The sequence below is a fragment of the Heteronotia binoei genome, chromosome 19, assembly GCF_032191835.1.
Source record: "Heteronotia binoei isolate CCM8104 ecotype False Entrance Well chromosome 19, APGP_CSIRO_Hbin_v1, whole genome shotgun sequence".
In the NCBI taxonomy this organism is placed as follows: Eukaryota; Metazoa; Chordata; class Lepidosauria; order Squamata; family Gekkonidae; genus Heteronotia; species Heteronotia binoei.
In genome coordinates, this window is record NC_083241.1 from 14,937,600 (window position 1) to 14,958,898 (window position 21,299).

Consider the following 21,299-nt stretch of genomic DNA (forward strand, 5'->3'; position numbering starts at 1 on the left):
AGGAAGTGCTTTTTTTGTAACTGCATTAACCTGGTTCTCCAGCAATAATGTTGAGTCCAGTATAACCCCAAGGCTCTTTACCAAATCAGCTGGGGTCACCTGATCCCCACTGAAAATGGGAAGGCTGATGTCCTGTATGACCTCCACCTTCCCACCCACCAAGACCTCTAGGGTTGCCAGGTCCCAATGGCATGCCGGCAGGGGGTGGGAAAGACCTTTCCTGGAGTGGGAAAGAGTGTTATGACATGCCTACAAAGTGTTGTAGGTATGCCAGGGACATTGGGCAGCAATGCTCTCTCTCTCTCTCTCTCTCTCTCTTTTTTTTGGCAAAACTCAATGGTAGATTAGCTACAAATCATAGAGTTTTGCTTAAAAACTAGAGTGTCACCACCTGATATTCCCTACATGCCTATGTCATTTCCAGGTTACATAGGCACGTCATGGTTATTTCCGACTTCTCCAAGGTAAGAGGGGGTAATTTGGGGGGGGGGCGGAGCCTGAAAGTGGGGCGATCCCCGCCTGGGCTTGGCGGTCTGGCCACCTTAATGGCCTCTGTCTCACAAGGATTCAGTTTCAGGCTGTTTCCTCTTAGTCATGGGACCACAGTCTCTTTCGTCTCACCAGGCGATTTAGACAGAAAGATATTCAGATGTTGTCAGATGACTGGTGATACTCAATTCCAAAACTAGGAATGATTTCTTCTAAGAGCTTTACATTGCCACATTGCTATCCTGGGAAAAAATCTGCACCTGTTGAATTTTTGTCTCTCACTTAAAAAAAAACAACAACAACACCCACATATAGCGTAAATCTAGCATGCAGTACATTACAAAACAATTCATCAATTACCTAACCTCCAAACACAGAAAAGAGTATCTTAAGAAAGGGTCAAAGCATTACAGATAACTCTGCGTATCAATTAACAATTCCATCATTTGAATCGTTGCATTCCATAAGCAGGCTAAACTGTGCCTTTATTTTTTTGGGTAAGCAGTCAACTTCACCAGAGTATATTACCGTTTTTGCATACAGCTTACCTCGCAGTCACAATCCTGTTCCCTCTGCAGCGTCTGGTCGGATTTCCCACCATCTGCGCCGGAGTTACAGGAAGTGCCGCGGGTTTTTGTAGCAAACGTAAACTGGGTTTTCGCGGTTTACGTTTGCTACGCAAAAGCTGCGGCACTTCCTGTAACTTCGGCGCAGATGGTGGGAAATTCGACCGGATGCTGCGAACAGGATTGTGACTGCGAGGTAAGCTGTGTGCGAAAACGGTCCATGTTTACTTTAAGTAATCAATCCTGAAGAATTTCTGTCTCTCACTCTTCTGTTTAAGGCACATCATCTGTGCCGTGCCAATTTTTATTTTTAAAAAAGGAAGACCGCTTTCTCATTCACCTCTTCCAGGCTGCATCTGTTCCTAGCCCTGCATTATATTCTGGGCATGTCAGAATGTAATGCGGTGTAACAAGACGTGATGTGTTGGATGAGATTTTATGTAGCGGAAAAAGGTTCCTGTGCTTTCCCCCCTTTTTATTATTTACATTCCCCGAGAAGGTTATGTGCCACATGAGGTTTCTGCAGAGATAAATAGCTAACCTGAGCTCTCTGGCACCTTCCCCAGAATCCAATAAGGGCTCTGTTCAAAACAGTCACCTGATGCTTTTAAAGAGCCGGCCTTGGAGGATAGCCTTGAAGGACCTCTGCCCGTTACGCAACCTGGCGCAGCCTGCCTGCAATTTACACACATATCAGGAGGCCCTCGGCTCACTTCAGGCATCCTCAGATCTCGGGGGCCACCTGGATGATTCTCACCAGCGGGGGTGTCATGTTCTAGGCTGACCTCGGGCACAATCCAGCCTAGGTTCCACATTTGTGTCCATCACCTGATTCTTAGCATACGTTCTTGATGACAACTCATGCAGTGGTTTCTTTGGGAGGGGTTCAGTTTACACTGAAAGGCAGGGGAGGAATTCTGCAACTTTACTGGATGGTGGATGGTGCTCCGAAGCAAGAACAAAGGCGCAGAGGGGCTGTGCAGTACAGCATCTGCTAGCCATGCAGAAAGCGCCATATCCAGTTAAAAGGATCAGGTGGTAGGTGGCATCAAAGAGCTCTGTCTGAAACCCTGGAGAGTGACTGCTGGCCTGAGAAGACAAGAATGACTGTGATATTTGAGTGCTCTGACTCAGGGCAAGGGACTGTGGCCCAGTGACTTAGCATCTGCTCAGCACATGGAAGTTCCCAAGTTCAGTCCCCAGTATCTTCAGCCCAAAGGATCAAGTAGTAGGTGGTGTGAAAGACCTCTTTCTGAAACCCTGGGGAGTGGCTGCCACTCACAGCAGACAAGACGGACACTGGTGGACCAGTGCTCTGACTAAGGATAAGGGGCTGTGGCTCAGAGGCAGAGCTTCTGCTTGGCATGCAGAAGGTCCCGGGCTCAATCCCTGTCATCTCCAGTTAAAAGGACCAGGTAGGTGGTGAGGGGGAAAACATTATTATTATTGTTACCTTTAATTTATATCCCGCCCTCTCCGCAAGCGGACTCAGGGCGGCTAACATTGGGTTCATTTTGCTTGAGACTCTGGAGAGCAGCTGCCAGTCAGAGTAGACAATGCTGACCTTGATAGGCCAGCGATCTGATTCAGTATATGGTAGCTTCTTGTATTCATTGGAGATCCCCTGCAGTGCGGGAGCATAATTGCTGTGTGGGTAGCATTGCCAGCATTGGGTAATAATGCCGTCTGCTCATGGTATGCATTAACACTGAGCAGCCTTACGTCTGCCTGGTGCTATGAGAAAGAAGATGTGATGAGAGTTTGGCGTATAGAGCCAGTTTGGTGTAGTGATCAGGGCTTTTTTTTTTTTTTAGAAAAAGCCCAGCAGGAACTCATCTGCATATTAAGTCACACCCCCTGACATTACCATTGTTTCACACAGGGCTTTTTGTTTAAAAAATCCAGCAGGAAGTCATTTGCATATTAGGCCACACCCCTGACACCAAGCCAACCTGAAATGCGTTCCTGCTCAAAAAGAGCCCTGGTAGTGATTAAGTGCGCAGACACTAATATGGGAGAACCAGATTTGATTCCCCACTCCTCTACATGCAACTGCTGGAGTGGCCTTGGGTCAGTCACAAGTTCTCTCAGAGCCCTCTCAGCCCCACCTACCTCACAGAGTGTCTGTTGTGGGGAGAGGAAGGGAAAGGAGGTTGTAAGCCGCTCTGAGACTGAGTGAAGGGCAGGGTATAAATACAATCTCCTCCTCCACATTATTGAAGGGTGCTGAATCCTTCAAAGCAAACAGAAGATTCCCCCTCCCCCTTCCTCTCCCCTTCCAACATTGCTCAGCAGTAGCAACCAGATTCACTCTAGCAGACTTTCATGCAAGTTACGCCTCCTGGTGACTGATCTATCACCTTACTAGAAAAGCACTTCTCCTGAGCTTGTGCCAGAGTTGTAGCTGCACATGAGACCGCTGATGGGACCCATTCTTAAGTGCAAGTCCTCATGTTTTGTTGTTCTGGTCAACCATTGTGAGCATGCCATGAACCCAGCCTACTTGGAACTTTGATAACTTCCATGGATTTTGATGGGAAAGTCAAAAGCCTTCTTTAGACCCTTATCCAAACCAGAGAAACACTCTCAAAGGCTGCAGTCGGACAGGCAGTTTGGCCCGATATAGTTGCTGGGCCCTAGTGGATTAAATGGGCATGGTCACACACCCACATCTGGCAGCCATTCCCCAGTCATACTCACCCCATTGTAAAATCCATTAGATACAAAGTAAACGGCCACCAGAGGAAATCCGATGCTTTCTGATCTCTGCGCATTATTCCACGTTTCCAGATGTCTGAACTCTGCTCTTGGAAAGTCACACTGTTTGGGAAATAGGAACCTTCCCTTCCATTCCCACCTCCTTCCTCCCTCCCCCCTCTTTTGGATCAGGCAGTGATATCTGCATAAGTGCCCCTGGCAATGTCAGTCACCATGGCCCAAGTAGTCATTCTGAATTGTGAGTTCCTGGGGGAGTTGTTTTTGAGCAACAAATCCCTCCCCCAAACCCTCTTTCCTGTTCCACATCAGAATTTATGTTTGAGAGCATTCTATGATTGATACAAGGGTAAATGTACTGAAGTCAATGGAACTACTCTTATGTAAATGTGCACTCCTTCCTCATGTATTCCAAGGAAGAGAGGCAAAGGAAAGGAGGCTAAGAGGGGCTGGAGTATGTGGCAGCTGTCAAAAAGGAGCCAGAGCTTCAGATACATTCTTATGCGTATGGATAAAAGACAAAAAAAAAGATGCTGCAACAATCTGAATGTTGGACCATATGGCGAGTTGGACTATGTACGGTGAAGCTGGATCAGTGTGGGATGTCTGATCAAAATGTCCCACAACTATTTAAACCACCACAAACAGAAGAAGAAGATATTGGATTTATATCCCGTCCTACACTCCGAAGAGTCTTAGAGTGGCTCACAATCTCCTTTATCTTCCTCCCCCACAACAGACACCCTGTGAGGTGGGTGGGGCTGGAGAGGGCTCTCACAGCAGCTGCCCTTTCAAGGACAACCTCTGCCAGAGCTATGGCTGACCCAAGACCATTCCAGCAGGTGCAAGTGGAGGAGTGGGGAATCAAACCCTGTTCTCCCAGATAAGAGTCCACACACTTAACCACTACACCAAACTGGCTCTCAAAAGAAGATATTGGATTTATATCCCACCCTCCACTCTGAATCTCAGCATCTCAGAGCGGTTCTCAATTTCCTTTACCTTCCTCCCGCACAACAGACACCCTGTGAGGTGGGTGGGGATGGAGAGGGCTCTCACAGCAGCTGCCCTTTCAAGGACAACCCCTGCCAGAGCTATGGCTGACCCAAGGCCATCCCAGCAGGTGCAAGTGGAGGAGTGGGGAATCAAACCCTGTTCTCCCAGATAAGAGTCCGCACACTTAACCACTACACCAAAGAGGCCCAGCCAGATCGCACCAAGCCTTCAATGCGACCGCAGCCAAAGTGTTTAACTCGAGTGAGCACAGCGGCTCTTCTGTTATTGATGCAGGGAGTGCAATAACATCAGCGCACGCTATGCAAAGGTCTCTGCCCCAAGGCCTTTACAATCTTGCCAAACTCGAGTTCTTTGGAAGTTTCATGTCCAAGATTGGCATTGAGCAGAGCTGGGCTGTCGCTGTGGTCCAGAGACCGCTGAGGTGACTTCTGTCAGCTCCCACCACCATTTATCCCTGTGAGTATTTGGGGTGAACCCTTGTGCTGAGTTTGGCAGCGGAACTCTCCAGTGCAATCTGCGCTCATAGATTTCATAAATCTGAAATGTGAGGGGCTGCCCAGAAGTGCTTTTGCTCTGGAATTGCAAATGTTTGGAGGCAGGCTACGGTTTTGCGGTGATAAAGGGAAGTGCTTTTTGTATTCTCAGTGGCATTGTTATATTTTTCGCATGTCTAAGAGCAAAATAGAACCAGGAGGCCCCACATAAAATCCAGGGGCTGGCTCAGATTTCATGGCTTTAAGAACTTCCTTAACTCTCCCAGTGAACTCAGCACAGGCTCTGTGATTGAGTTTGATGGCAAGGCTGTTTTGATTCGAATGTGCAGGTCTCGTTTATGGTTTCTCAGCTCTCAGGCTGAACTGCAGTCGTCCTCTTTCTTTGCAGCACTTGTACATTCGGTTCATTGAGGGTTCATCTACGGTCTGATTTTTCGTGCCTGAATGCTGCTTCCACACTTGTTGGATGATGCAGTCTTGTTGCATGGAATATTCAGTTGCAAATGATAGCTATAGTGCATTATCCAATGTGTGTCAAAGCAGGATACAGTGTTAATAGGGTTGCCAAGTCCAATTCAAGAAATATCTGGGGACTTTGGGGGTGGAGCCAGGGGCAAGGTTGTGACAAGCATGATTGAACTCCAAAGGGAGTTTTGGCCAACACATTTAAAGAGACCTCACACCTTTAAAATGCCTTTGCTGTACTGGAAATAATGAAGGATAGGGACACCTTATTTTGGGGCTCATAGAATTGGACCCCCTGGTCAAATCTTTTTGAAACTTTGAGGGTATTTTTGGGAAGAGGCACTGGATTCTGTGCTGAAAATATGGTGCTTCTATCTCAAAAAACAGCTCCCCCAGAGCTCCAGAGAAGCATTATACTCCATTATACCCTATGGGAGTCGGTCTCCAGATTTCAGTGTTTCAAATACGGAGCAAGCAGATGCTAGGAAAGACATTAGGGAAACTTCCGATGGTAGCCATGTTAGTCTGCAACAGAAGAGCAGGATTCCAGTCCAGTAGCTCCTCGGAGACTGACAAGGTTCCCAGGGTCTGAGCGTTCAAGAGGCAAAGCCCCCTCCATTGGATACCAGGGAACCGCGACCCCCAGGCCCCACACAGGAGGGGGGCAGTCACTGGGTCCCACCTTGAAAGCAGGCTGCAGAGTGCAGGGCTGTATCAGAGACAGGATATTTATTCTTTCTCTGGGTGTTTATCTCTGACACACACACACACACAAAGGCATCCATGAGTCGGAACAAGGTCTCTCAATTAACAAGCTGCACTTTTCCCGCCTTGCCGGGAAGAGATAAGAATTGTTCAAGCTGTAATTGTCGACTGGAATTAGAGAGAGAGAGAGAGAGAGAGAGAACGTTGGAGTTGGCTCTGTGCTGTTTACAGCTGTTGTCCATTAGAGGCCCTCCAGAGTCCAATTCCTAGCCACAATTGCATGACCCCATTGGTTTCATCTGGCAAGGAGACCGCAGAAAAGCTCTAAATCACTGCATTGGGGAGGGGGACCAAGAGAGAAAAGGGGAGGGGGAGGGTGCAGCCAGCAAAATTATCTGGAAATGGGAAAAACTCAACTAAGTATCTTTGTGCCTAACCAGGAAGCAAGCCATTGGTTCATTTATACTCCACCTTTCTCTCCAAGAGGGACCCAGATCAGCTTATCTCATTCTCCTTTTCTCCACTGTATCCTCACCACAGCCACCCCGTGACACTGGCAAGGCTAGGGGTCGTTTCGTAGAAAAAGAGGTGCCTGAGCTCATTAGTCATATGCATAAGTCATTTGCATATGCCACACACCCCTGACGTCTCCAGAAGATGTACTCAATTATATCAGCTCAGCAACTGTCTTAAAATGCTTCTTGAATTAGAATTCTCATAATAAAACCTTACTCCCTTCATGCTTTTTGTATTACTTTCTCCTGTGTGGCCACAGTGGCATGATGAAGATTTCTATCTGTCTGCTTTATATGTTTTGCTTATTTCCTCATTTTTTATTAGGGAAAATATTAGAAAGTTTGTCAAATCTTAGAGTTCAGCAAAATTCTCCCGGGGGTTTGAACAACAGAGCCCAGAAGCAAGGGTTTTTTTTTTTTTGCGGGGGGGGGGGGAGGTAAAAAAGAAAGAGCACAATAAAATTTAGAGGTTCCGGAGTTCTGCTCCTGTGAGCTCCTGTCCAAAATGAGGCCTGGGCTAGGCTGAGACTGTGTGGCTTGCCCAAAGTCACCCAGCAGGATCCATGGCAGTGCAGGGTTCGAACCTCGGTCTTCTAATCTGACAGTCTAGCCACTACACCACACTGCTGCAGAGCTCAGGTCAAAGTGAGCCATTCGGTGTTAGGGTTGCCAAGTCCAATTTAAGAAATATCTGGGGACTTTGGGGGTGGAGCCAGGAGACTTTGGAGGTGGAGCCAAGATCAAGGCTGTGACAAGCATAATTGAACTCCAAAGGGAGTTCTGGCCATCACATTTAAAGGGACTGCAGACCATTTAAATGCCTTCCCTCCATAGGAAATAATGAAGGATAGGGGCACTTTCTTTTGGCGCACATAGAATTGGACCCCCTGATCCAATCATTTTGAAACTTGGGGGATGTTTTGGGGAGAGGCACTAGATGCTGTACTGAAAATTTGGTGCCTCTACCTCAACAAACGCCTCCCCCCCCCCCCAGAGCCCCAGATTCCCATGGATCAATTCTCCATTATTTTCTATGGGAATAAATCTTCACAGGGAATAATAGAGTTCCCAGCAGACATTTCCCTCCCCTCCCCCTGCTTTCTGACGACCCTGAAGCGGGGGGAGGGCCTCCAGACCAGGGGATCCCCTGCCCCCACCTGGGGATTGGCAACCCTATTCTGTGTCCAAAATTTCCAGTTTTCATTAAGTAAATTGAATCATCAGGCATGTGTGGGCTCCAAATTTAGATTAGGATGGGGCATGAAGAAGGGAGGAGCGGCTTCTCTCAGCACCCCTTTCCCATTGCAACTGCAACTGAAGGAGCAAATTCTTTGCCAGTGTTAAGAGCGTGCTTGTTTTGATCTCTCAAAAGGGCAAGATAGTGTTCTTGTTTTGTCTTTTCCCCGGGGCTCTTATGACTCCCAAGTTACACAAAGTGAGAAAATGTAGCTTCAGAAGCTTTCAGAAGTGTTCCACTGAAGGATAACAAAATAGTCTTGGGAAAAGCACAAGGCCATCAATGGCTGCTTTTGGGTAATAGGAAAATTGCTCCCTCATTGAGTGTCACACTACATCAGATAATTGTCAGATTGGCTGCCAGCAACGGATCAAGATTGTCAAGGCTCATCATTTTCAGAAAGGAGATATTCCATTCTCATTCCAGATTTGCTGAAAAACTTTGAATGGGACTTGAAATCGGGTGGCAGAGTAGTAGATGTCAGTACCTGAATATGCAGTGTGCAGACTTCGAGCTTCAGATGAGAGTAGCTGACACTGGTGTAAAAGGCTCCCTGAGCCTGTAGTGACCCAACGGCCAGTACTGGCAGCTAAACAAATCTCTTGAGCATCTAGACTCTAGAGAGCCAGTTCAGTGTAGTAGTTAGGAGTTGTAGTGTATCGCAAGGCTGCCATTACGTAATAACGCAATAACGAAATGGCGGCACTGCGCCACTAACGGCCAGGTGCGGTAATGCCAGGGGCTGTCCCTTATCGGCACCACAAAGCGCGCAAACACTCCACCAACCACCGACTAGGGCGGGAAGCCCAAACAGCCTGGATAGGGCTGGCCACACCGAGAGGTTGTCCCGGGTGTTGTATATATAAGCGGGACCCGGCCCGCGTGCACCTTACCTTATAATGTACCTGCAATAAAGCATGTTGCCCTACTCTCGTCTCCCGTCGTGGTACATTATAGTGGCGACGAAGGTGGGATTCTAGCCCTGCCAACAACCGGGCTACACAGGAGACCTACGGGCAACCGATCGCCACGACCGCCCCTACAGCCACCATGGCCAGCCAGAGCGGGAACACCAGTCACATCGTAGCGTTTAACCCAGCGAACCCTGAAGGATGGGAGTCCTACTCGGAGCGGGTTGATTGCTGCCTGAGGGCGAATCGTATAACCGAGGACAGCATGAAGAGGGACGTTCTCCTGAGCGTCTGTGGGGCCGCCACATTCGAGATCACGAAGGGTCTCTCGGCCCCCGCCAGACTCACCGAGAAGTCTTATGAGGAGGTCGTCCAGCTCCTCACGGGCCATTTCCTGCCACAGCCTTCGAGAGTGGCCCGCCGGTTCCTCTTCCACAAGAGGGACCAGGCCCAGGGAGAATCGGCCACCGACTACCTGGCGGCCCTGCGACAGATCGCAGGCAGCTGCAACTTCCCGAGCCTGGAAGAGACTGGCGGACCGGTTCGCCTGGGGCCTTCGCGATGAGAGGCTCCAGCAGAAGCTCTTCGCGAAGGAAGAGCTCACTCTCCAGAGCGCCTTCAGCGAAGCCGTGGCGTTCGAGAGGACCACCCGGACCTTCCCCAAGGCAAGATCCGAGGCCATCCACCACGAGGAGCTGGACCCCGACCGCCTGGAGGAAGGAGAAACGTTCCAGCTGCGCCGCCCATCAGGGCCAACCAACCAAGCTCCACAGCGTCCCCGAACTATGGAGAGACCGCCCGCCATGAAGTGCGCCAGCTGCGGCGACCCCCACGACAGAAGGGACTGCCAGTACAGGACCTGGGACTGCAGGAGCTGTGGGAAGACCGGCCACATAGTGCAGGCTTGTCGAGCCAAGACCAACCGCCGGAGATCGACCACACATCAGGAGGCCTCCGAGTCCCACTCCACAGCCTCCACCACACTCCAGGTACTGAACTTGCCCCTAACCACCCCCAACAAGATAAAAATGGAAGTCCTCATCGAAGGGTCCCCATGCCTCATGGAGGTGGACTCAGGCTCCTCCATTTCCATAATCGTGGAGGAGACCCTGAAGAAGCTGCGCCCCCGCCAGCGGGTGCAGCTGCGGTCGGCAGATTTCATTTTACGGGACTTTCAGAAGAACCCGGTACAAATTGCGGGGTGGGCCAGGGTACAAGTAGAGCAGGGATCTTTTAAGGGCCCGCTAGACATCCTGGTGGTAAAGCAGCCGCTTACCACCCTGCTGGGACTCGCGTGGTTCGGCCCCTTGGGAATCCGCATAGAGGGGGTGGCGCAAACGGTGTGGGGAGGTGTGCAGAGAGTTTCCTGATGTGTTCGACGGGTCGCTGGGTAGCTAGAAGGGGCCGGCCAACTCCCTACCGCTCGACCCGACGGTCAGGCCGATCCGGCTCAAGGCGAGAAGGGTCCCCTTCGCCTTAAAGCCCAAAATTGAGGCAGAACTGGACCGCCTCACGGCACAAGGGGTCCTGGAGCCGGTCGATTATGCCATGTGGGAAACCCCCATAGTGACCCCGGTCAAACCAAATGGGGAGGTGCAGATATGTGCAGACTACAAGTGCACAATAAATAAGGCACTCCAGGATAACCCCTACCCAGTGCCTGTAGTCAGCCACGTATTGGCGGCCCTGGCGGGGTCAAAGATTTTCGGGAAGCTGGACCTGGCACAAGCCTACCAACAGCTCCCGGTGGATACCAAAACGGCAGAGGCCCAGACTATTGTGACCCACAGGGGGGCTTTCAGGGCGCTGACAGTTTGGGGTCAGCGTGGCTCCGGGGATTTTCCAAAGTATAATGGATGCTCTCCTTAAAGGGATCCCCGGAGTCCAGCCCTTTTTCGATGATGTTCTAATCGCCGCCCTGGACCCTGAGGAGTTCAGCAACCGCCTCAGGGAAGTACTCCGTCGTTTTCAAGCTGCGGGGCTAAAGGTAAAGTGGGAGAAATGCTTGCTGGCAGTACCGCGGGTGGAGTTCCTGGGATTCGCAGTGGACGCTGAGGGCATACACCCGACGGAAGAAAAAACCCGGGCTATCGTTCAAGCTCCGGCTCCCACCAGTAAAGCGGAGCTACAGAGCTTCTTGGGGGTGCTCAACTTTTATCACACGTTCATACCCCATAAAGCGGCCATTGCTGAACCCCTACACCGGCTGTTGGACAAAAAAGCTCCTTGGGTGTGGGGCAAGCGACAGGCCGCCGCCTTCCAGGCAGTGAAGGACGTCCTGGTCTCCAATGCGGTGCTGCATCACTTCGATGAGCGCCTACCGGTAATCCTGGCTTGTGACGCTTCGCCGTATGGGGTGGGTGCAGTCCTGGGGCATCAGCTACCGGACGGCAGGGAGGTGCCGGTCGCTTACTACTCCCGCACGCTCACCTCCGCAGAGCGCAATTACGCTCAAATCGACAAGGAGGCTCTGGCCATCGTAGCGGGGGTCCACAAATTCAATGATTATTTGTACGGGCGGAAGTTCACAATCGCCACAGACCACAAGCCGCTCTTGGGTCTGCTGGCCCCGGACGCCCAAACCCCCCAAATCCTGTCACAACGTGTGTTGGGGTGGAATCAATTCCTCAACTCCTACATGTACACCTTGGTACACAGAGCGGGCAAGGCAATGGGCCATGCGGACGCGCTCAGCCGTTTGCCGCTCCCGGACACGGGCCCCGACCCAGCCCCAGCACACCACATCATGTTGGTTGAGTCATTCCCGGACCAGCCTCTCCACGCCGCGGACGTGGCCAAGGCCACAGGGAAAAACAAGACACTGGCAAGGGTTCTCGACTGGGTGGTGAGGGGGTGGCCGGAAGGGAACATGGGGGAAGAATTCAAGCCCTACAAAACGAGAAGGGATGAGTTAGAAGCCCACAAAGGGTGCCTGCTGTGGGGGAGCCGAGTGGTAGTCCCCCCCCCTCTACAGAAGCGGATCCTGGAATCGCTCCACGAAACCCACCCCGGCATAGTTAGAATGAAGGCCTTAGCTAGGAGCTATGTTTGGTGGCCAGGAATGGACGGGGAGATAGAGAACTGGGTCCGGAGATGCAGCGCGTGCCAGGAGTCGTGGCCAGAACCGCCCAGCGCCCCGGCCACACGGTGGGAAACTACAAGGAAACCCTGATCCAGGCTCCACATAGACTTCGCGGGGCCCTTCCAGGAACAGATCTTCCTGATCATAGTAGATGCATACACGAAATGGCTAGAGGTCATTCCCGTGGGGTCCACCTCGTCCGCGGCCGCGATCCGAGCGCTGCGCAGGGTCCTGTGCACCCATGGCATCCCGGACACCCTAGTCTCAGACAACGGGACTGCATTCACCTCGGGGGAATTCCAGGCGTTCCTCCAGAGGTATATGATAAGACACATAAGGTCTGCCCCCTTCCACCCGGCCACCAACGGCCAAGCGGAGTGGATGGTCCGCACGACCAAAGAGGCCCTGGGCCGAGTCGTGCAGGGCGACTGGGACCACAGATTAGCCGCATTCCTGTTTGACAACAGGGTCATCCCCAACCCAGTCACGGGGGTTAGCCCAGCTGAGCTCCTCATGGGACACAAGCTCACCATGAGGTTGGACAGGCTGCACCCCGACCGAGCCTCGGACGTGTGCGGATCCCCCGAGGTCCAAGACGCGGCTAGGGGGTTCTTCGCGGGGGATCCAGTATTCGCCCGCAACTACGCTAAGGGACCGGAGTGGCTAGCGGGGCGGGTACTTCGGGTTGTGGGATCCCGCCACTACGAGGTGTCCACAGAGGGGGGCCAGGTCCTACATCGGCACATCGACCAGATGCGCCACCGGACTCTACCGGAGGTACCAACCAAAGCGGGTGAAGAAGCAGGGGCCGGGGAGCCGCCAGCGATCGCCGCACCGGCACCGTTACCGCCTCCACCAGCGGAGCCGAACCGACCCACTGAACCAGACCTGCCGCCCACTGACGCGTCAGCCCCTGGAGGAAACCCTGAAGCCGAGGCCGCCCCGACACCGCAAGCAACCCCAAGACGGTCAACATGGGAGCGCCGGCCTCCCGCCTACCTACAGGACTATGTACAACAACTAGGGGGGGAGGAGTGTAGTGTATCGCAAGGCCGCCATTACGTAATAACGCAATAACAAAATGGCGGCACTGCGCCACTAACGGCCAGGTGCGGTAATGCCAGGGGCTGTCCCTTATCGGCACCACAAAGCGCGCGAACACTCCACCAACCACCGACTAGGGCGGGAAGCCCAAACAGCCTGGATAGGGCTGGCCACACCGAGAGGTTGTCCCGGGTGTTGTATATATAAGCGGGACCCGGCCTGCGTGCACCTTACCTTATAATGTACCTGCAATAAAGCATGTTGCCCTACTCTCGTCTCCCGTCGTGGTACATTATAGGAGTGCAGGCTGTACTCTGGAAAAACCATGTTTGATCCCCCACATGCTCCTGCTGAGTGACCTTGGGTCAGTCACAGTTCTTGAAAGAGTTGCTAACAGCAGTTCTCTCAGCGTTCTCTCAGCCCCACCTACCTCACAGAGTGTCTGTTGTGGGGAGAGGAAGGGAAAGGAGATTGTAAGCTGCTTTGAGACTTTGAGTGAAGGGTGGGATATAAATCCAATCTCCCCCCTCTTCCCTCCCCTCCCCTCCCCTCCCTTCTCCTCTATAAAACTGAAAGCTTGGGTGTTTTTTCATCCAACAGTCCACCATTGGTGAGGTGGAGAAGAAAATTCACCGTGTATCCAAAATTGTTTTGGGAGAACCTCCTCCACCCCATCCCCCCCCCCCCCCCACAAAACTTCTCTTGAAACTATGGAGCACATTTCTTCTGGCTTGTTGCAAGGCTTACAAGTAGAGATGTTAATCAAACTACCTGACAACTCTGGTTCAGTTTCAAAGTTCACGTTTCTTGTACGGCTTCCCTACACTCAGGACAAAACTGCAATTGCCCTTTCCCCCAGCCGTATTAACAAAATCTGATAGAAACATTGTCATGAAAACCAATACCTGTGTTTGTATCTATTTGCGTATCAATGACATAGACATGGTATAAAATGCAGTAAATGCCCCGAAAAGCAGGTGGGATAAAAACAGTGATCCCAACTATGCAGGAAAACCCTAAGGAATGGGAGGGGGGGGGATGTATTTGTATATCTGTGAAGTTGATTTTAAGCATTTCTCATGACTTTTTTTAGGTGACCGTCGTTACGTGGTCTTAACGGCCCGTGTCCACCCTGGAGAAAGCAATGCCAGCTGGGTAATGAAGGGGACACTGGAGTTCCTCCTGAGCAATGACCCCATTGCAGACCTCCTGAGGCACTGCTTCATCTTCAAGATCATTCCCATGCTGAACCCAGATGGAGTCATCAATGGCAAGTGAGTGCGACGAGGGCAGGTCTTTTTTAAAAAGGTCAAGGTGGTCCCCTGTGCAAGCACCAGTCATTTCCGACTCTGGGGTGACGTCGCATCACGACGTTTTCATGGCAGACTTTTAACAGGGTGGTTTTCCATTGCCTTCCCCAATCATCTACACTCCCCCCCCCCCCCCCACAGCAAGCTAGGTATTCATTTTACCGACCTCGAAAGGATGGAAGGCTGAGTCAACCTTGAGCTGGCTGCCGGCTTCTGCTGGGGATCGAACACAGGTTGTGAGCAGAGAGCTCGGACTGCAGTACTGCAGCTTTACCACTCTGTGCCACGGGGCTCCTACCTCCTGCCTATACCTGTGCGGAAATTAAGGGTGTTCGTAGAATCATAGAGATGGAAGGGGCCATACAGACCATCTAGTCTTAACTCCCTGCTCCATGCAGGATCAGCCTACAGCATCTCCGACAAATAATCATCCAGCTCCGTTTTGATTACTGCCAGTGATGGGGAGCTCACCACCTTCCTAGGCAGCTGGTTCCACCTCTGAACTGCTCTGACTGTAAAACATTTTTTTCCTAATGTCCAGCTGGTACCTTTCTGCTTGTAATTTGAGCCCATTGCTTCGGGTCCTATCCTCGGCTGCCAAGTGGAACAGCTCCTTGCCCTCCTCTAAATGACAGCCTTTCAGATATTTAAAGAGGGAATGTCCCTAGTGAAGGAATTCCAGCTCGATCTTGAGCTGGTTTTATTTCCCTACCCATCTCTCCAGCTAACAACTATTTGTCATCTATTGGCAAGTCTGAATGGCCATTGGCTAATGTGGCTATGATGGTCTCACACAGAGCTTTTTTTGTAGAAGGAACTCCTTTGCATTTTAGGCCACACACCCCCAATGTAGCCAATCCTCCAAGAGCTCACAGGGCTCTTATTACAGGGCCTACTGTAAGCTCCAGGAGGATTGGCTACATCAGGGATGTACGGCCTAATATACAAAGGAGTTCCTGCTACAAAAAAAGCCCTAGAATGTTCACAAATAGTCTAACACAAAAATGTTTGAGTCCAGTGGTACTTTTATGACTAACATAGATTAATTCTGGGTATAAGCTTTCATGTGCATATACACTTCTTTAGATACATTGAGCCCCAGTTTAGTTCTCACAACTTTGTTAACTTGTGCTATGCTAATCTGCTGCCATTCACAGGTTTTGCCAACCACTTTAATCCAATCTAGCTATACTTATTGCCCAGTTACTTATGCATCTTGACTCTAACCAGCTTTTCGTGGCTACCAACCCCCCACCCTTTCTCTACCTATATGTAAAATTTGAGGAAGTCTGTTTCAACATATCTGAAGAAGTGTGCATGCACACAAAAGCTTATACCTTTATACAAAATCATAGACAGCTTCAAGAATGGATTGGATAAGCATATGGAGCAGAGGTCCATCAGTGGCTAGTAGCCACAGCGTATTGTTGGAACTCTCTGTCTGGGGCAGTGATGCTTTGTATTCTTGGTGCTTGGGGGGGGGGGCACAGTGGGAGGGCTTCTAGCCCCACTGCTGAACCTCCTGATGGCACTTGGGTTTTTTGGCCACTGTGTGACACAGAGTGTTGGACTGGATGGACCATTGGCCTGATCCAACATGGCTTCTCTTATGTTCTTATGTACCCTGAATTAAACTTTGTTGGTCTTAAAGGTGCCACTGGACTCAGACTTTGTTCTGTTGCTTCAGACCAGCACAGCTACCCACCTGAATACATATTCTAATCCAATGTTACAATTTTGGAGATTGCATGTGTATTTCCCAACTTTGGGAAGCACAAATGGAATATCATCTTTGTCGAAGTACATATTTGTATGTTCTGAAGCCAGAAGGTGCTCAGGTTGCCCTGTTTGCACAAAATAGCAATTGTGCATGTTGGGAGGCTCACATGTAGTATGACTTCTCCTTAAGGGGCTGCCAACCTCCAGGCATGGTCTGGAAATCTCTGAGAATTGCACCTCATCTCCAGACTGCAGAGATCAGTTCCCCTGGAAAATGTGCCTGCTTTGGAGGGTGGACCCTCTGGTTTTAAAACCCACTGAGGGCACTTCCCTTCCCCAAACCCCACCCTCCCCAGTAGTTGCCAGGTCCAATTCAAGAACTATCTGGGAACTTTGGGGGTGGAGCCAGGAAACATTGGGGTGGGTCCAAGAGCAAGGTTGCAACAAGCATAATTGAACTCCAAAGGGAGTTCTGACCATCACATTTAAAAGGGACCACACACCTTTTAAATGCCTTCCCTCCATTGGAAATAATGAAGAATAGGGGCACCTTCTTTGAAGGCTCATAGAATTGGACCCCCTGGTCCAATCCTTTTGAAACTTGGAGGGTGTTTTGAGGAGAGTCACTGGATGCTATTTGGTGCTTCTGCTTCAAAAAACATCCCCTGCAGAGCCCCAGATACCCACTGATGACCCTGAAGCAAGGGGAGAGCCTCCAATCTGAGGCATCCCCTGCCCCCACCTGGGGATTGGCAACCTTACTCCCCAGGCTGCACCCCCAAATCTCCCAGAACCTTCCAGCCTGGAGCTGGAACACTGTGCTTTACATGCCAAAATGACAACACCTGAAAGGGTCTTTGGTTTGTAGGAAGTGGTGAATAAGAACCTGGGAGCAGTTCAGAGTGGCTGTGGCCTTTGGAAGAATGGTACCTGCGGCCAGCATTCCGATCTTAGCAGTCAGGTAGACTTCTGCTGTTTCTAAGGTGTTGTGCAAACCCCTCCCCCTCGCCCCATGCAAAACTTGCTTGCTGGAGGCCCTTGTCTCAGGTTTTCTCATCTACGGACATCAGCATTTATCTGAATGTGTCTTGTGGTCAGAGGCTTCAAGCTTGGAGTCTATGGGAAGATGTAGTGGACCAGCTGGCCACAACATGAGCAAGCTGCTATCTGTCTTTTGCATGGCAGTCTTGAAAACGTGTCTAATTATTGCCAGGTGAGAAGAAAAAAAACTTCATATACTGATTAGGGTTGCCAAGTCCAATTAAAGAAAAATCTGGGGACTTTGGGGGTGGAGCCAGGAGACTTTGGGGGTGGAGCCAGGAGACATTGGGGGTGGAGCCAAGAACAAGGATGTGACAAGCATAATTGAACTCCAAGGGAGTTCTGGCCATCACATTTAAAGGGACAGCACACCTTTTAAAATTCCTTTCTTCCATAGGAAATAATGAAGTATAGGGGCACCATCTTTTGGGGCTCATAGAATTGGACCCTCTGGTCCAATCGTTTTGAAACTTGAGGGGTATTTTGGGGAGAGGCACTAGATGTTATGCTAAAAATTTGGTGCCTCTACCTCAAAAAATAGCCCCCCCCAGAGCCCCCAATACCAACGGATGAATTCCCTATTATTCCCTATGGGAATCATTCTCCATAGGGAATAATAGAATGCCCAGTAGACATTTCCCTCCACCCCCCCACGCTTTCTAAAAGGGGGGAGGGCCTCCAAACCAGGGAATCCCCTGCCCCCTCCCTCACACACACACTTACCAGATCTTCTTCCGGAGAACTCTTGCTGTGAAAGTGAAAGCAAAAGAAAGGGCGGGGCTGTTCTCCCAAGCCCTTCCTGCTCCCTGCCCAGCCTTAAAGCGGCAGACATTTTACAAACGGCTCAGGAGCTCTATAATGAAGCCTACAGGTATGTTCTCCCCCCCCTCCACCCCCACCCCCGCTTCTCACTTCTTGAAGACCGGGAGATGAGGCTGCAAACCCAGGGGACTCCCGCCAGAGCGGGAGGGTTGGGAAGCCTAATACTGATTCTGATCTAGGGTTCCAAGTCCCCCCCTTCCCAAATTGCTAGAGCATCCTGGAAAACCATAGAGTTTTCCTGGAAGCTCCTAGAGCGGCCAGCATGCGATGTCGCTGGCGCTATGACATCATTTGCGAGCAATGTCGGGAGGGGATCCCCCTGCCAGCCCAATTGATCACTGTCAGATTCCTATGACTTGGGGCACCCACTTTAGTCCCCCTCCCCCATGCCACTCTTAATTATATGATTGTGATAAGCAATGTGATAATTACCCATGTTTGTATTTAGCAAGGCTGTTCACTGATTAATGCATTTTGGATGTATCAGCCGGCTACCTTTTAACCAATTAATCACTTATTTAGCCAATTAACATAAATATTACAACAGCTCAGTTACAAGTGATGTTGTGAGTGTTTTTAATGAAGACAAGCCGTTTCTCTTGACTGATTAACACAGAAGAAAATCATTTGTTGTTTAGCAAATTATTTTAGAATACACTGCGTGAGCCCAGGCAGGGTGGGGGTGGGGGGGATCATTTTTAACAATGACATCGGTACCAAAGAGTCTTTCAAGGAAGGCAACATTGAATAATGCCCAGTCAAAAGAAAATCACATTTTAAATCAGCTATTAATGAGTTCCTTGATCAGTCTCTTAGCTAATCTGTTGTAAGTCTGCAATCTTATGCACAATTACGTGGGAGGAAGTCCTTCAGTCAACAACCCATTAAACTTACTTCTGAGGACACAGGAAGCTCCACTTCAGGAAAACTGCAGAGGAAAGAAAGCTGAAAGCCACTCACCCCATGTGCTTGGACCCTGATCCAGGTTGGGAAATTCCCGGAGATTTTTTGAGGGTGGAATCTGTGGAAGTGGGGGATGGGGAGAGGAGGGACTTTAGTGGGTAATGCCATAAAGCCCACCCACCAAAATGCCTGGAGACTTTGGGGGTGGAGCCAGGAGCAAGGGTGTGACAAGCATAATTGAACTCCAAAGGGAGTTCTGGCCATCACATTTAAAGGAACTGCACTCCTTTTAAATGTCTTCCCTCTACTGGAAATAAATGAGGATGGGAGCACCTTTTTTGGGGGCTCATAGCATTGGACCCCCTGCTGCAATCTTTTTGATACTTGGGGGGGGGAGCTTTTTGAGGAGAGGCACCAGATGCTATGCTGAAAATGTGGTGCCTCTACCTCAAAAAATAGCCCCCACAGAGCCCCAGATACTAATGGGTTAATTCTTTATTATACCTTATGGGGACTAGTCACCATAGGGTATTATGGAGTGCTCAGCGGCCCTGTGGCGCAAGGTGGTAAAGCAGCAGTTACTGCAGTACTGTGGTCTGAACTCTTTGCTCACGACCTGAGTTCGATTCTGGCAGAAGCTGGATTCAGGTAGCCAGCCCAAGGTTGACTCAGTCTTCCATCCTTCCGAGGTTGATAAAATGAGTACCCAGCTTGCTGGGGGGAAAGTGTAGCTGACTGGGGAAGGCAATGGCAAACCATCCCGTAAAAAGTCTGCCGTGAAAACGTTGTGAAAGCAACGTCACCCCAGAGTCGGAAACGACTGGTGCTTGCACAGGGGACCTTTCCTTCCCTTTCCAGCTGACACTTCCCTCCTCCTTCCCCCCACACTTTTGGATAACTCTGAAGTGGAGGGCCTCCGAACTGGGGATCGCCCGCCCCCACCTGGGGATTGGCATTCCTAGAAGGATGGAATTTGGGTTTGGCGAGGGAGGGATAATGCCCTAGAGTCCATCCTCTGAAGGAGCCATTGTTTCCAGGAGAACTGACCTCTTTAGACAGGAGATCAGTAGCAATTCCAGGAAATCTCCATGTGAGAGTTGCCAGCCCCCCCTCCCCCAGCCATCAGTGGGGGTGGGGGGCAGGGTTGCCAATTCCAGGTCAGCAAACTAAGAGATTTGGGAGAGGAACCTGGGGAGGACAGGGACCTCAGTGAGGCATAATGTCATAGCGTTCACCCTCCAAGGCAACCATATTCTCCAGGGGAGACTGATTTCTGTAATCTGGAGATGAGCTTTAATTCCAGGGGATTCCCAGGTCCCGCCTAGAGACTGGCATCCCTACTCCAGGCTGTACCTGGAGGCTGGCAACCAAATATGGAATGCCCAGACCAAATATGTTGGCAGATGCAAACAGAAACATTTGGGCCTGGTGCCTAGCAGAGAATAATTGGGGTACCAGGCAAGCCTCAAGAGGAAGGACATTCCAAAGGCCAGGTGCCACCACCAAAAAAGCCCCCCACCCCCAATTCTGAAAATACAGGCTTATGCAGATTAGTGGGGAACTGGGAGGCTTGCACATCGTGTAGTGATATTTTGGTTGGTCCTTCTCAAAATTTGTTAGACAACTGTGGTCTAAGGCAAGGGATTGGATCCAGTGTAGAATTTCCATTTGTGCTAGATCTCTTGTGCGGGTAGAAATGCGAGAAAAAGAGCTCAGTAGCCTCTTGTGCTCATGCAAATTTGCTGTGTCCCCGTCAATGTTCCCTGTAAGCTGAGTTACTGTGAGCTAGCTCACAGTTTTTTAGCTTCCAGCTCACACATTTTTGTCTTAGCGCAGGAAGGAGGGCCCCAGAGCACACTAATTTATGCAGGAGCTCACGAGGTGGAATTTTTGCTCATAAGACTCCACAGCATAGGATGAGTATTGGTCCCCATATGCAGGGGTGACCAACGGTAGCTCTCCAGATGTTTTTGCTGGCTGGGGCTGATGGGAGTTGTAGGCAAAAAACATCTGGAGAGCTACCGTTGGCCACCCCTGCCCATATGTGTTTCTGCTTGTGCAAGATCTTGTGCGAGCAATTTCTGGTCACTAAAATATATATAGGGAAGTTAGCATTGCACAAAATCTTCTGTATCACTGCATCCAAGGCAGTGTATGTTAAACACCTTGATTGCTTGGGGAAGCCTGTGCTACTACCATGCATTTCTATGAAACTCAGTGATCGCCTCTCATATTGTCACATCAGTTGTAGCTAGAACAGCCCT

At 50.4% G+C, this 21,299-nt stretch overlaps 1 protein-coding gene across 1 annotated transcript in view; it reads left to right on the forward strand.

Moving 5' to 3' along the window:
• The window catches only part of AGBL1 (AGBL carboxypeptidase 1), a 686,235-nt gene that overhangs the window by 211,511 nt on the left and 453,425 nt on the right, over positions 1–21,299 (forward strand). The window contains exon 18 of the mRNA XM_060260374.1: positions 14,334–14,514. Within this exon, the coding sequence (XP_060116357.1) occupies positions 14,334–14,514 (181 nt within the window). The remainder of the gene's footprint in view (positions 1–14,333; positions 14,515–21,299) is intronic.